The sequence below is a fragment of the Procambarus clarkii genome, chromosome 54, assembly GCF_040958095.1.
Source record: "Procambarus clarkii isolate CNS0578487 chromosome 54, FALCON_Pclarkii_2.0, whole genome shotgun sequence".
In the NCBI taxonomy this organism is placed as follows: Eukaryota; Metazoa; Arthropoda; class Malacostraca; order Decapoda; family Cambaridae; genus Procambarus; species Procambarus clarkii.
The window spans coordinates 15,094,042-15,110,605 of record NC_091203.1 but is presented as its reverse complement, the minus strand read 5'-3'; the positions used below and the strand labels follow the sequence as shown (position 1 = coordinate 15,110,605).

Below are 16,564 nucleotides of genomic sequence, written 5' to 3'. Positions count from 1 at the left end.
TGTCAATCCTCCTTTCGTCACTGAACCCGATCTTGACGGACTGACGGTTCTTAAGGTGGCGTTTGTGGGGCATATATTCAGGTCGCACCCCTAGAGGGCCCCCGGCAAGATTGATCCTGCTTCTAATTGTGGCGCTGTTGGTGGGTATAGGGGCACATTCGTGAATTAAAATATTAAATCTCGTTTCATGTCTCATTCTGTTCCTCTTATACCTTCTCGGGCTCATTGGGTGGGGGATCAAGCCCCCAAGTCGGACCATGTTCTGTAACCTGTGGAAGACCGGGCTCTGTAGCCCCCGCTGCATTGGGCCCCGACCTTCCTCCTCCTTTGACCCTGCTGAGTACTCCCCTCGGCTCCCCTCCCTCCACTGTGGTTGGGTCGATTAACAAGCCCCCAGTGGTGACCACCTCGTCCCCTGGCATGGCTCAGTCTCTCATTGTGACTACTGCACCTTTTAACCCCCCCCCCCCTCTCTCTGGGGGTTCTCTACGCCGTCCACGCCACTGCGCACTCGCTCGATCCCTTCCAATACTGATTCATACCAGGCCTTGTTTGGTCCTTCCATGAGGGCCAAATACTTTTATTTCCTCCCTCTGGATGATTTCTCCCTAGATAGGCACCTTGTTGATTCAGTAGATACCTCTGTTACTTTCAACCCCTCCCGTCTCAGTACACGTGTCGTTGCTGCTCCTTCTCAAGATGCAGCCACCCACTTGGCTGCCTTATCCTGCCATGGCAAGACCCCTGTTCAGGGTTCCATGAACGCTCGGTTGAAAGCCAATGCTGGCACTATTCTCCTCCCACCCCCATGTTGCAACCGCTGTTAGGAATTTACAGGACTGCCACGAAGATATGTGGCATATCCTCGAAGCCCAGAACCATTACTGTCCTCCAGGTAGATACGTTTACTCGTCCCCCTCGTGGTCGTCGCCGTCAGCCCCTTCGGGTTGTGAAGATTACCTTTGATCATAGGACCCTTCAACCTTCAGTCATTCTTGCTGGTCCCAGGTGCTCCGTCCAGGAGTACATTCCACCTCCTCGGCTATGTAATAATTGCTGGAGGTTTGGGCATGGTGCCCTCCGGTGCTCCAGTACTGTCACTCTCTGTCCCTTGTGTGGGGACCAAGTTCTCTCTAAAGTCGGAGGGCTCACTGCTTCAATTGTGGTGAGGCCCACACTACCTTCTCCCGCGCATGTATACATTACAAGCTTGAGGCAGCCGGGAACGTTTCTCCTTTTCTGAGGCAAGGCGCCAAGTTTGCCATCTCCCCCCTTTTGCTGGTGTCTCTTATGCTCCCGTGTTGCGCTCTTCTTCTCGTCGTTCCCACCTTCCTCAGTCTTACAACCGTTTCTGGGCCTTAGACTCAGACACGCCCACTGCCTCCTCTGTTCCTTAAAGGTCTGTTCTGAAGGGTCCTCCTCATGGTTCTCTGTCTCGGATTCCCCTTCTTTCTACCCAGTCTGTCTTGTCTTCTGTGTCTGCATCCAAGTCTCCCTCAGATCCTCCTTCCCATCCTTCTCTCCCGTCTCTTGGCTCTCCACGCATCCTGTCAGTGTGGGATGATGTCCATCACTCTCCCAGCGGCCATCGTGTTGTTTGCAATCGTTATGCTTCTCCTGTTGAGATGCTTGAATCTGTTGCCCAGTACATTGTTGCTGGGACGCCTGTATCTTTGAGTCAGAAGCAAAGACTGGCTCCTCTCATTCCTCCTCCCCGGCCGGTGAGAAGGCTTCACTTTCTTCCTCTCCCCCTACCACCGACACTCGCGCTCCGTCCCCTCCCGTTTTGGTGGTTGCGCCCCCTGTTGCTGTTATGGAGGTTTCTTTGGCCCCTGCTTCCCTCTCGGTTGCTGCTCTTGATGAGGTGCACTCCCAGATTTCTGCCCTTCCTGCTGCTGTCCTTGACCCTCGGTTCCCCCCCTCCTCCTCCTCCTCCCCCTTCTCCTCCGGACCCCACTCGTCGTCCTCTGGTGTGTCCTCCCGCTCCCTTCCCTCCATCCTTACTCAGTTTACCCATGCCCCCTAACCCTGACTTCGCTGATCCTGATCCTGCGCTTCTTTAATGTGCTGTGTTCCTTTTTCCCCTTTATTTCTTCATTGTCCTCTGTTGCTGTCTTTTCTCTTCTCGTCTCTTCTTTTCTTCAATGGAATATTCGCGGATATTACGCCAATTTCCATGAACTCCAACTTCTGATTTCGCAGTTTTCGGCCCTTTGTGTGTCTCCAGGAACCGATGCTTGGTGCTCCTCCTGGTCTCTTCCATGGCTATTCCTTTCTCTCCTCCTCCCCGGCTTTTGCTGGTGCCCGATCCTCTTCTGCTCATTTGATTCGTTCTGATGTTCCCTTCGTTCCCCTACTTTTCCGTCACCTTTCAAATGTTCTGCTGCACGTGTCTTTGTGCGTAAATGGTTTGTTCCATTTACCTCCCCCCAAATGTCCCGCTTTCTCTTTCCGATATTAAACACCTACAGAACTCCTTGCCGGAGCCTTTGCTCCTGCTGGGTGTTTCTAATTGTTGACGTAGACTCTGTGGTGATGTGCTGACAAACACCTGGGGTCGCCTTCTCGAATCGTTCTATCTCTTTTTCCTTGTCTCTTCTGAATTCTGGTCAGCCCACTCATTTGGACTCTCGGACTCGCATCCTTTCCTGTCTTGATCTTTCTCTCTGCTCGTCGTCTCTTTCCTTGGATTTCACGTGGCGAGTTCTTGATGATCTCCATGGCAATGACCATTTCCCCATCCTTGTTATCTTTTTCTCTTTTCACCCTCCACTCTCCTTCCCAAGGTGGCAGTTTGCTAAAGCAGACTGGAACCTACTTACCCTCCGTGTTGCTCTCTCTGACCTCTCCCTTCAGCCTATTGGGCTGAAGGGAGCTGTCCAATGTAAGTGTGCAGTCTGGAAGAGACACCGAAACAGGCAGACGTCTGATTCTTTTCCTTTGTTTTGGAAGGTGAGTGCAGTGGCCCTTAGGGCCATACATACAGCAAAGCGTGAGTGTTGGAAGTCTTATGTTTCTACCAATACGTCCGAAACTCCTCTGCCGCAGAGAAAGAGTGTTCGCAAGATAGCGGGTAAGTTCGTTCCCGATGTCTCGCCTGTCCCTCACTTCCATGGTACTCTTGTGGCGGACCCGTTGCAGGTCACAACCGAACTTGGTTCCCATTTTACTTCTGTTAGCTCTGGTTCTCATCTTCCTCAATCTTTCTTTGTTCGAAATCCTGTCTTTGAATCTCGTCCTTTCGATTTCTGCACTCATCTTCGACTTCACTATAACGATCCCTTCTCTCTCTCTCTGAACTTCAGTTTGCCCCTGGCCCTCTGCGGTTCTACGGCGGCGGGCTCCGATGGCATTCATTTTGAGATGCTTCGCCATCTCCCTCCGTACACGTCTCAGTATTAACTGAGTCTGTTTAATCGGGTCTATGAGTCGTCGTCAGTCCCTGAGGACTGGCTCGAGGCCGTTGTCCTTGCTGTTCGGAAACCAAGGTCTCTGGGGACAACCTCTAAGGACTTTCGCCCTATTGCCCCTCACGAGTTGTGTCTGCAAACTCTTTGAACGTATGGTTAACGTTTGTCTGATGTGGTTCTTAGAACACTATCGCCACCTCTCCCCTTCTTAATTTGTGTTTTACAAGTGCTGCAGCACAACAGATGTCCTGGTGAACTTGGAGGTCTATATTCGTACTGCTTTTGCGGCGAAGACCTCCATTGTTGCCGTTTTTTTTTTATCTGGAAAAGGCTTACGACACCACTTGGCGATATCATATTCTGTCCGAACTTCATTCATTTGTCCTTTGTCATAATCTCCCTCTCTTTCTCCAAAGCTTGCTCTCTCTCATCGTTCCTTTCGAGTGAGGCTTTGTACCACTCTCTCTACCACTTTTCAGCAATACGAGGGTGTACCCCAAGGTAGTGTTCTGAGCACTACCCTTTTCCTGGTTTCCCTCTGTGGTCTTCTTTCCTCATTTCCTTCTGGCGTCTTCTCCGCTCCCTACAACCCGTTCTCGCACTTTCTTACAGTCAATGTTGACTTATTAAATACGTGCATATGTGACATACTAAACATACAAGTTTACCTTGAAAAGCTTCATAGAAAACACCGACCTTACCTAACCTTCTTAGTATGTTAAGATAAGCATCTTATTGCTTTGTAATTACAATTATTACTTAACCTATACCTATGATAGGTTAAGTAATAATTGTAATTACTAACCTAACCTTCTTAGTATGTTAAGATAAGCATCTTATTGCTTCGTAATTACAATTATTACTTAACCTATACCTATAATAGGTTAAGTAATAATTGTAATTACGAAGCAATAAGATGCTTATCTTAACATACTAAGAAGGTTAGGCAAGGTCGGTGTTTTCTATGAAGCTTTTCAAGGTAAACTAGTATGTTTAGTATGTCACATATGCACGTATTTAATAAGTCAATATTGACTATACGAAAGTGCGAGAACGGGTTACTCTCTATGTCGACGTTCTTACCCTTTGCTGTCAGGGTGATAATTCGCCTCTCCTTCAACGGCGGCTTTAACTTGCGATTGATGCCGTGTCGTCTTGGGCCACCAATAATGGGTTCAGTTTCTTTGCGTCTAAGAACTGTGCTATGCATTTTACTCGGAAGCGTGTAAACGTGTGGACGTTTCTCTTTGTCCTTCTTTGTCACTTTATGGTCACCCCCTTGTGTACAAGGATTCCATTAAGCTTTTGGAGTTAATCTTTGACACTCGTTTGTTTTGGTCGCTCCATATCTCTTACCTTCGAGTTGAATGCTCCAAGGCCCTTACCCTCCTTTAGGTATTTCAAATACTTCATGGTAAGCGGATAGGCGCACTCTCCTTGCTTTACATTCCTCTTTCGTCCTGCCAAAACTCGATTATGGTTGCCCTGCTTACTCATCTGCTACTCCTTCTAATCTTCACCGTCATGATGCATTGCACCATACTGGGTTGCACCTCAGCTCTGGTGCCTTTCGTTTGACTCCCGCCCTCAGCTTGAAGTTGACACTGGCTTCCTATCTCTCCAGGACCGCCGTGATCGCTACTTTCTTCGCTATCTTGCGCCGGCCTTACAACATCCTTCTCGCCTCTGTCATACTTTAACTTTTACCCCTCCCGTGGTTCCTGTTCCTCTTCACCACCTCTCTCTTTCTGTTCGGGTTATCTCGCTTACAGGATTCTCTTTCAGTTCATATTTCTAATATTTCTCCTCGTGTTGTTCCTTTCTTACCCCTGTGGAGAGTCCATCTTCCGAAGTTTTGTACATCCTTAACCCGCATCACTAAAGCTTTTACTCCTCCTACGGTTCTGAAACGCCTTTTCCTTGAGCAGTTTTCTCCGCACTTTCCCTCCATTCCCATCTTCACCAATTGGTTTAAGTCTGTGGACGGTATAGACTGTTGTTTTTCCTGACGGCACTTAAATGTGATGCCTACCTCCGGAGACTCGCATCTTCACAGCGGAACTTTATGTTATTCTCTATGCTCTTCGTCTCCTGCTTTCTCGTTTTCAATCTTCCTTTATAGTTGTCGCTGACTCTCGAAATGCCTTCATGGCTCTCAGGTCCTTTAATCTGTTCCATCTAGTAGTTGTCGAGATTCCCAGCCATATTGGCGTCTCTTTAAATAAGTGTGCGGATGCTGCCGCTAGGGTAGCTGTCTGCTCTTGTCCCATCTCCCATAAAGTTATTCCTTATTCCGACTTTTATCCAACTATTCATTCCTCCATCCTTACCCGTTGGCAGGATTGTTGGTCTTTTGTTACTGGTAACAAACCGCGTACTCTTAAGAGTAGTGTGTCCTCATGCCCGTCCTCCTACCACCGTAACCGGCGATGGAAACGGCTTTGGCGAGGTTGCGTATTGGCCATACACGCTAAACTAACGGTCACTTAATGGAGTGCCGCACAACTCCTTATTGTCCTAATTGCATTGTCCCTCTTACGGTCGTGCATATCCTTGTTGAATGTAATGACTTTCGGGACGAGCGTGTGTCTCGTTTTCCGACCATCCCTCGCGGTTGCTTGTCCATCGATAGCATTCTTGGGGAATCGGATACTTTTGATATCGTTCGCCTTATGCGTTTCAGTTCTCATATTTGCATCCTTGGTGATATTTAGAGCCCTCTGATTATTCCGCACATTTGATCGTGATACATAGCCTACCCGGTTTGGTGCCTTCTTTTGATAATTACTTACTTACTTTTATAGGAAGAGTGGAAAATTACCACTAAGGCCAGAAGGATGGAGTTTGGACACCATATGGTATCTCCAAGTGGTGTCATTCGCCTTTTCCAGGTCAAAAATGAAAGCAACAAAGGACGTATTCGCAGCAAAGGCAGCAGAAATATTGACCTCGAAGTACACCAAGACATCAGTCGTGCTGCGACACTTGTGAAAGCTAAATTAAGAATGCAAGAGTATTTGATAGCATTCTAAGAACCACATCAGACGGTCATGGACTACACGTTTAAAACGTTTGCAGATGCAACGCATTGGAGCAATAGGGCTGAAGTCCTAATGGAATGTTCCAAGAGAACCTGGTTTCCGAATAGGAAGAACAACCTCAAGCAAGTCCTCAGGGACTGACGACGACTTCCAGATATATCTATAAATATTCAGTATTGATGAAATGTGCATAGAGGAAGATAGAGAAGCATCTCAAAAGTAATGTCATCTGAGTCCGCTGCCGTAGAACTGCAGAGGGCCAGGGCAGACAGGAGTTTCGGAAGAGAAAAAAGGCCATTATAGGGGGAGCTGCAGATATGTGTGAAAATTGAAGGGACAAGATTCAAGAAGGGGCTTAAGAGTAAGATAAGAGGGAGGAAGATGAAAACCAGAGGTAATAGTCGAAATGTGTGAACCCAGTTCGCATATAATAATATTGGAGACAAGTAGGCATACGGTTGTAAATATAGGCTTTGAGGCCTACAATGCGCTTTCTCAATATGTGAGTGTAGACCTAGTGTGTTGAGTATTTGAATTTAAGGCCACGGTGTTATTTCTCAATATGTGAGTGTAGGCCATGAGTAGCATCTATATACATTTTGGGCTACGGTGTTTCAATTACTCATAATAAAATATTCTAAGACTAAAGAATATATTTGAAGCAAAACTAATATTTTTGCTTATAATCAGTAACACGATAGAAAGGCTGCAGATAAAATTAATATTTTAACATAATTAATACAAATAAAATAAAATGTTTATTTAGGTAAGGTACATACATACAAGAATTTTTTACAAAGATTGGTTGACTTATAGGTAGAGCTAGTATATACAATGCCTAAAGCCACTATTACGCAAAGCGTTTCGGGCATAACATTATTGCCAACAGCATTTGGTGTTCCCAGGCGGTCACCCATCCAAATACTAACCAAACCCAACGTTGCTAACGAATTATAAAATAGAAACGCAAAGATTTATTGGAAATGATCACAATAAATCAATATTGAAGCTCCGCGAGTCTTCACATCATACTGTTCCACTGGGAGCGTAGCTGACGGTTCAGTGAATAGATGGCGCTGTTATGGTGGTCGTAGCAGCTTTTGTGGGGAACTTTCTACCTTTCCTCTAAAGTGTTTGATGTTGAGTCAACGAGGTGCCCAGCCCGCCTTCAACCTTTAGTCAGTCCACTGTTGTCTGTGTCGTACCTTCTGTCCTGCTTTAAGTGTTGTAAAAGGTTAGTCTCGTGTTTGTTGTAAATTTTAACTTATTTAAGGATATCGTTGTGTGTTTACTGTAAACAAACTCGGGGAATTGATAGTTTAACATGCATTGATTCTATTCTTTATTAGTAATATTTTAATGATTTAGTTTCCATGAATAATTTATAGTTAATAGTATTTAATTGGATCTACAGTTTTTGTAGTACAAATTCACCATGATTAAAATGAATTTTTCAAATAAAATTGTCTTGAACAATGAGTCTGACCTCTAGTGGTCAGGCGTAATCCTAGCAAGATAATTTAACCACTAGTAACATGGATTTTCTTCAATCCTGAAACGGTCATCACTACGTGAATTCTCCCCAAAATATAGTAAAATAGATTTAAAATGGATGTAGCATAGTTTACTTCCAAAGTATAATAAAACTTAAATGATAAAGCCCTACTGTATTGCAGACTAAATTTATATAAATGAAAATGTTAAGTTTGTTCAAAATCGCTTATCTCCAAAAGTTGTGAAGATTGCTTTGAAATTTTCAGTTGCATTCGCATAGAGCCAGGTTTTATATACATTCTATATCAATGTCACGTCTTTTAGGATAAAAAAAAACACGTGCTTTTTCTGAAACCATGTTTCTCATGGTTTTTCATTCGAAGGAAATCCTAGAAACCTCTTTACCGATTGCTTTGAAACTTTAACACAACGTTGCATTTGAGTACGTACGTCTTTTCATATACCTACTATAAAAATGCCACCCTAGTGACTGGTAAAAAAAAATGCGTTTTAGAAAAACTGCGTTGTCTGTTGCACATAACATCCACGCTATACTAAATGTCGAGTATTCAACTTCAATGTTTCCGTTGTCATTGATAAAATTTATTTTCATTCATTTAGATTAAATTTTATTTTCAATTATTTTGTGACTGTTCGAACTGATCTGTGCTATACCATACGTAAGTATTGATGTCACGCCTGTGAAGGGAAAAATTATGCTCTTCTTAACAGTACCATCTGTTGCATGTGAGAGCAACACGCTTGCTCTTGTGAATGTTGCAATTCTATTTGTTTCTGATCACATTGATTGAAATCTCGGATTTTGATCTATTTTCCTTTTGACTTGTGTGAATGGCGTTAGAATTGACCTGTTAACAATACTGTTCATTTCGTGAGCATGTTTTCTTTAATTGTTTAATTACATTAATTTTTTAACTCTTATTTCAGTGATGGGAACATGAGATCACTTTGTTCCAAATTTTCTGATGGGAACATCAGACCATTTAGCAAGGCATCGTCCGAGGGAGTGGGGAATGGCGATGACGAGAGAACAGAAGTGGTAGTGGGGAGGATGAGGGGACCAGGGAGGGGGGTAATGGTGGGGAACGATGAAGAGTTTGGGACTATGGGGTGGTCAAGGGGACGGTAGAGTGGGGAGGCCGTGGAGACCGGTGACGGGGCGAATGGTGGGTAGGACTGGGGGACAGAAGGTTGCTGTGGCTCTGCAAAGCAGATACATTGCTGAGCCACGGCAACGTTTGGCCGGGTAATGTTAGCATTCATAATGTAAAAGTTAATATTCTTTTTGCATTTTCTGCCTATACTTAAATTTGCATTGTCGTACTAATTAAATGTTTCGAAATATTTACTATAATTTAAGGTGGCTTAATATAACCTCCGATGAGAACCTAGCAAGTAGCTTTAAAATGGTTTTTACAGCTTTTAATTGGCAGCTTCTATTAACTGAAAGTTGCGTTCTTCTCCTGAATAATATTGATCGGTCATTGAACCTAAATGGTTTAAGCCCAGAGTATATGATATTGGACTTGAATATTTTGTACATGTAATTTCAGTGACTAAACTGCACTAGAGCTGATTTTTTGCTCATTAATATTTTTCAAACAATTATTTAATGAAATTCTTAAACATTTAACACGGCTCTTGCGTTTAAATACCAAATATTTACTAGATAATATAAATTTATGATGAAAAGGCTAAACCTATTTAATGGAATATTGTAAACACTAGTGTCTATAACGAACATGATCTGTTAACCGAACCACACTAGAATTTGGAGACAGTTGGTTCATCCTGGACCAGTATAAAGTAGATTAAAATAACTTCAATGTTCGATTTCAGTCCTTCAAGTAAATATTTTTGCCAGCCTTTCTTCCCTTTACTCCCTCGGCAAGAACTTTTCGTACTTTTTTTTTCTCTACTTCCCCTGGCCCACATTGACAGACCTCGGTTCCTTTGATGGCATTGTAAATTCTAACTAGAATAATCTTTCCCTGTTTTTAGGGGACCCTAATCTCCATTCTTGACTATTGCTTATCCTTAAATCGCCACCTTCATCGTAGCTTCTAGTTGGCCCTTGCCTCCCTGAAATATAACGCATCTTCTTATCTTTCCAACAAAGGCGATTCGGCATATCCTTAACTGTGTAGACTACCTCGTGAAAAGCAAATGTCGTGCTGACTCCACCTATACCCCTTTGGATCGCCTTTAAACTTTCCTCAACTGCAAACTGAGATAGCTCTCTAGTCTTCGTCCACCTCACTTCGATCTTGTAAAAAGTTTCATCTGACCTTCTCCTCGGTATTTCTATGGTCTACCTGAGCCTCATAAACCTCGTGCTCCTTTATCCTATCATTCGTTTTTCAAGGGGGGGGGGGGGGGCGTCGGCTATCCTCTGGCCTCTTGGTTAGCTGTAACTCGGATGCCTCATCTTGGCACTTTCTCTTGCCCACCTTCGTCACTCAATCAGAACTTCAGAGACACTGCACCTGCAACCCTTTTATCAAATACAAAGTCCTGATGTAGCTAGTTGACTGATGTAATCCTTCCTTGGAAGGCGACTGGGGAACGTCTTCCTCACCCGCTTCCTACTAAAGTTTTCTTAATCAGATGCCTTGTTGACTAACACCTTCTCTTTAAACTGTAAATGCTGATCTCAAACTTCAATGTCGCTGAGGGTTACCCCTTTAACCCTGTTCTTGCCAATCTCAACATGGAATGTTTCGAAACTATTCTTCTCTTTATTGATACTCGCCCCTCTCTGGCTTCGCTATGTTGATATCGTTCCTTTATGGCCTCATGACCTTAACCTTTTAACGGCCTCTCCTTTTATATTAACAATCTGACTCCTTCCGTTTCAAAATTGAGTAGGAATCTAATTCCCTCCTTTTTCCTCGTGTTCATAACTGTCCATATTCCTGCCTCTATACATGGGTTTGCAAAGACCGCATGTAAGTTGTCTTTTCCTACAATCCTCCTTCTGTTATTCCCATCTTCCTCCGTGCTCTACGCATCGGCAACTAATTTTTTTTTATACCCATTCTTCTATTGCACCCAATTTTACACCTTGCCTTCCGTACCTATTTCCTTGTTCTAGTTTTCCTCTAGAATTTAAGTGTCCTCCCCTCATGCCTTGATCAATGACCATGCCTCCCTCGTCTTGTAAAGACCTGATAATGGTTCCGGACTGACAAACGACGTAGTCTCCTCAATTTCTAGTGCTTTGGTTAACACTAAAGCCACGATATTTTACATTTTGAACTGAACATAATCTGATTTCTAGGCACATGCAAATCCTTCCCTTTAACACTCCTCTACATAGGCTCATAACCCCCCCCCCCCCCATCCCCTTCAGACTCCTGACGACCTTCCCAACAACCTTTAATATATTGACTATTTTCAAATATCCTAATTTACATAAAATTTCATACTAATGGTTTCAAAGCTTTTTCTTGCATTCGTTGTCAAAACATGACTTGCCTCTAGTGTGCTCAGTTTTGAGAAAATCTGATAGCTTTGATCATAGTGGCTAATATTGCGTCTGGCATCTAATTACAAACTATCTTCTTCGGTACAGATGATGGCACTTGCTCTACTCTTCCTTGGTTATATCGCCCAGGTAATTAACATTTTGCTCTGTACTCTTGGACATAATAAGCAAAATATTTCACAAGGGACTAAAATATTGCTTCCCAATAGATCCAGGGTCAGGCGTACCAACCTTACGGCACCCATGCGCCCCTGCCAGTCTTCACCCCAACAACCTCCACCGTCACCACTGAGGTTGGTAACACTGCCATTACCTTTCTTAACCAACCTGTTATTAATATTTGAACATTTGTTAATGGTGTATAATATTCCAGACTACCCTGACCCACACTCTGCGGAAGACTACAACCTCTGACGTCTGGGTTACTGAACAGACGGCGATCACCCTGACAGTCACCCAGACAACCACCCAATGGGAGTTTGTTCCCCAGCAGCCACAGACGGTGACCTCTGTGATAAGGGTCACCTCCACACCGGTAGTGTTGGTGACGGCTACGGTGGGGGTCTACCCAGTGAGCACAATGGTCTCCGTCTACAGTCAGTTCTTCACCACAACAGATACTGTTAAATACTGGCAGACAATCACCCACGTGGCTGTCACTCACGAGGTAACTATGTAGTCTGTAACTTGTGACAGTGTGCAATACCTTTATTGCACAAACGTCAATAATATACGCATTTGCAGATCCAGACGGTCCCTGTGATATCTACCCAAGAACTAGTGCAGGATATAGTAACTACAATCACCCAAATTGTAACTACTACGGTTTCTTCCACCACCGCCAGATATTATGCTTAATTTATTGTTTGCTGAAATAAAATTGTTATAAACCATCACGATTTTTTTTACTTTAAAAAAGTTTATGCACCAAAACCAACTTTAACTTAAATTCCTCAGTATAACTAATGTAATTTAAGTTACTACAGAACACTTAGGGTTATTTGGTCTATACTTGTGCGATCATTTTAAACGGTGGACAAACTTGCATTTTAGTTATAATATAAATAAATATAATTATGCATAATGTTATAAGGGCTGTGACTACTTCAAAAGATGCTTTTTCGTGGCTGAAGATGTAATGACCAAACACCATATCGGAGAATTTGGAAACTACGAAATTCTGGTCTCGTCTATACCCTTATCAGGACGTACTATTTTAAGTACTCCTAGAACACAATGATGTAGAACAGTGCTCTTCAACCTGGGTAGACAATCCCCCTTACAGTGGCAGAGATTAACTAAAGGGTGGACAACTGGGTGGGGGAGAGCTTCGCCTGCACATGTTTGAATAATGGAAGTCTCTCTTTCATTTCTTACAATACCTAACTGATTGCATATTTACCTAATGTAATATCAATTAAAAGTACTAAAAGATTGATGGCAATCCTGAGCCTGCAAAACCTGTTGCAGTTAGTGCAGTAGTTGATACAACAAAAGTTATAAATAGAGAGGGAGATGCATCACTGGACCCAAGAGGAAAGAGGCTAACAAAAAAAATGATAGCATAAAAATCGACGAAAACGCTAACATGATAAATCGTATTTGGATTCGTCCGGCTAGTACATAAAGCCTCGAAACCCTTTACACCAGAAAAGTGCTAATTTTGTAATGCCACGTAGTGATGAAAATGGTGTTATTTCAAAACTTTCACCGCATTTATAGTGTAACTATAATGTACATCTATATATATAATATGTATATACATAACTATTGTATATATATATCTAACCAAAAAACACAATTCTTTGAGGCAATTTTAGAAGCTTACTTTAAGCAACACCCCCCCCCCCCTTCCCCGCTCAGCTCGTTGTTGCCGTGAGGGGGGGCTTAGTGGGCGGCTGCCGGAGTGTGATGCTCCTTGGGACAGTCCTGTCCTTTTCTAGCCTTGTGCTCCTGCTGCCGTCCTCTCCAATTCTGCTGGGCACCTTTTCCTTTTCATTGTTTAGTTTTTCTCCCCTCTTCTATCTGCTTGCCGTTTCCTGCCGACCTTTTGCTCGTTCTGGTTTTCCCCTTGAACTTCTTCTATTTTGACGCCCGGGTGCTGGAGGAGGCATACTCTTGCACCCGTAGAACTGTAGTACCCGACGTAGAGAGCGAGGGGAACCTTTTATTGTCAATCCCCCTTTCGTCACTAAACCCAATCTCGACTGACTGTCGGTTCTTAAGGTGGCGTTTGTGGGGCGTATACTTACGACGCACCCCTAGGAGGCCCCGGGAAGAACGGCGATAGGTTCTTGTTGGGTGTCCTGCCTCTAATTGTGGCTCCATGGTGGGTGTGGGGGCACATTCGTGAATGAATTTTTGTCATGATAACCCCCTGTTTTGATTGTCTGCTTTACCTTCTCAGGCTCGTGGGGTGGGCGACCAAGCCCCCGAGTCGGTCCGTGTTGGAAGAGGCTCTGTAGCCTCCGCTGCATTGGGCCCCGACCTTGCTCCTCCTTTGGCCTCTCTTGACTCCTTCCCCTGGCTCCCCTCCCTCTATGGTTGGGTCGTGCCCCAAGCCCCCAGTACCCAGTGGTGACTACCTCGTCCCCTTGCGCTGCTCCATCTCTAGTTGTAACTACTGCGCCTTTTAACACCTCTGGAGGTTCCCACCGCCGTCCTCGTCACGGCCGCCCTCGCTAGATTCCTTCCAGTTCTGCTACCTATCAGGCCTTCTTTGGTCCCGCTTCGTGGGCCAAAAATTTTGATCTCCTCCCTCTTGATTCTGCGCCTCCTGACGATTTCTCCCTCCATCGACATCTCGTTGATTGCGTGGATGCCTCCATTACTTTCAACCCCACTCGTCTCGGTACACGTGTCGTTGCTGCTCCTTCTCAGGATGCCGCTTCCCACTTGGCTGCCTTATCCTGCCTTGGCGAGACCCCTGTTCGGGTCTCGAAGAACGCTCAGTTGAATGCCAGTGTTGGCACTATTCTGCTCCCGCCCCATGTTGCAACCGGTGTTCGGGACCTGCGCGACTGCCACGACGATATTCGACATATCCTTGCTGCCCAGGGCCATTCTATTCTCCAGGTGGACACGTTTACTCGTCCCCCTCGTGGTTGTCGCCGTCAACCCCTCCGGGTTGTGAAGATTACCTTTGATAGTAGGACCCTAACACCGTCATTCTTGCTGGTGCCAGGTGCTCTGTCCAGGAGTACATTCCTTCTCCTCTGCTCTGTAACAAGTGCTGGAGGTTTGGGCATGGTGCCCTCTGCTGCTCCGGGACTGTCTCTGTTCTTTGTGTGGTGGCGAAGGTCACTCTTAAGTCGGAGTCCACTTTTCCCCAGGCTCGTTGCCTCAACTGCGGTGAGGCTCATCCTACGTTCTCCCGTGCGTGTGTCCATTACAAGCTTGAGGCAACCGTCCTCAATTTGAAGCACCGGGAGCGTTTATCTTTTCCTGAGGCGAGACGCCAGGTTCGCTGGCTCCCGCCTTATGCTAATATCTCTTATGCTCGCGTGTTGTGCTCTTCCTCTCCTCGTCCTTCCCGCCTTCCTCACTCACAACCGTTTCCGGGCCTTGGACCCTGATACGCCCACTGCCCCCTCCTCTGTTCCTTTGGGTTCTCTCCCGAAGGATCCACCTCCTGGTCCTCTGTCTGGGGTTCTCCTTCTTTCTACCCGGCCTGTCGTGTCTCCTGTGTCTTCCTCGTCTCCCTCCGTTCCTCCTTCCCATCCTTCCCCTCCGTCTCTTGACTCTTCCCGCCGCCTGTCGGTGCGAGCTGATGTCCATCGCTCTCCAAACGGCCGTCATGTGTGCCCTCGTTCAGCTTCTCCTGTTGAGACGCTAGAATCCGTTGCCCAGTACGTGGTTGCTGGGACACCTGTCTCTTTAAGTCAGAAGCGTAAGCCTGGCTCCTCCTTCCTCCTCCCAGGCGGGTAAGAAGGTTTCGCTTTCTTCCTCGGCCCCTACTTCTGCCTCTCTCGCTCCTTCCCCTCCCATTTCGGTGGTTGCGCCCCCTGTTCCTGCTATGGAGGTTTCTTTAGCCCCCGCTTCCCTCTCGGTTGCTACCCTTGCTGAGGTGCGCTTCCCTCTTTCTACCCCTCCTCTTCCTGCTGCTGTCCTTGACTGCTCCTCTCCGTAGTCTCCTCCACTTCCTCCTCCTCCTCCGGACCCCGCCCGCCCACCTCTGATCTGTTCTCCCGTTTCCTTCCCTCCATCTTTGCTCAGTTTACCCATGCCCCCTAACCCAGACTTTGCTGACCCTGATCCCGACCCTGATATTCTTTAACGTGCTCTGTTGCTCTTTCGCCTTTGTTTCTTCCTTGTTCTCTGTTTTTGTCCTTTCTCTTCTCGTCGTTGTCCATTCTTCAATGGAACGTTCGAGGTTATTACGCCAATTTCCTCGAACTCCAACTTCTGATTTCGCGGTTTTCGCCCCTTTGTGTCTGTCAAAAGGAGCTGATGCTTGGTGCTCGTCCTGGTCGTTTTCGTGGCTATTCCTTTCTCTCTCCGCCCCCCCCCCCAGCCGTTGCTGGAGCTTCTAATTCTTCTTCTCTCTTGATTCGTGCTGATGTTCCCTTTGTTCCTTTACTTTTTCTTCGCCTCTCTATTGTTCTGCTGCTCGTATCTTTGTGGGGAAATGGTACACAGTTTGTTCTATTTATCTCCTCCCGAGTGTCCCGCTTTCTCTTCCTGATTTGAAACAACACCTAGACTCCTTGCCGGAGCCTGTGCTCCTACTGTGTGACTTCAATTGTCGTCATTCTCTTTGGGGTGACGTTCTGGCGAATACCCGGGGTCGCCTTCTTGAGCCGTTTCTCCTCTCTTCTTCCCTGTCTCTTCTGAATTATGTTGAGCCCACTCATTTGGACTCTCGGACTCGCACCCTTTCTTGTCTTGATCTTTCTCTCTGCTCTTCTTCTCTTTACTTAGATTTCACGTGGCAGGTTCTTGATGACCTCCATGGAAGTGATCATTTCCCCATCCTTGTTTCCTTTTTCTCATTTCGCCCTTCCCTCTCTTTCCCTAGGTGGCAGTTTACTAAGGAGGACTGGACCCTATTTACCCTCGGTGCTGCTCTCTCTGACCTCTCCCTTCTGCCTCTCTCTCGCGCTCTCCTCCTT

The 16,564-nt window shown here is 45.5% G+C and overlaps 1 protein-coding gene across 1 annotated transcript; it reads left to right on the top strand.

Annotated features, from left to right (window-relative positions):
• The first annotated feature begins 7,583 nt into the window (after positions 1–7,583).
• Positions 7,584–12,346, top strand: LOC138349768 (uncharacterized). The gene is made up of 5 exons (XM_069305124.1): positions 7,584–7,685; positions 11,541–11,582; positions 11,663–11,746; positions 11,827–12,120; positions 12,198–12,346. The coding sequence occupies exons 2-5, from the start codon at positions 11,541–11,543 to the stop codon at positions 12,309–12,311; spliced, it is 534 nt and encodes a 177-aa protein (XP_069161225.1). The 5' UTR covers positions 7,584–7,685; the 3' UTR covers positions 12,312–12,346.
• The last annotated feature ends 4,218 nt before the right edge of the window (positions 12,347–16,564 follow it).

Excerpts from the sequence above, each read along its gene's own strand:
- LOC138349768 (XM_069305124.1), top strand. The coding sequence starts at position 11,541 with ATGATGGCACTTGCTCTACTCTTCCTTGGTTATATCGCCCAG. Across the intron at positions 11,747-11,826 it reads CCTCCACCGTCACCACTGAG|ACTACCCTGACCCACACTCT; the intron begins GTTGGTAACACT and ends ATAATATTCCAG. Across the intron at positions 12,121-12,197 it reads ACGTGGCTGTCACTCACGAG|ATCCAGACGGTCCCTGTGAT; the intron begins GTAACTATGTAG and ends ACGCATTTGCAG.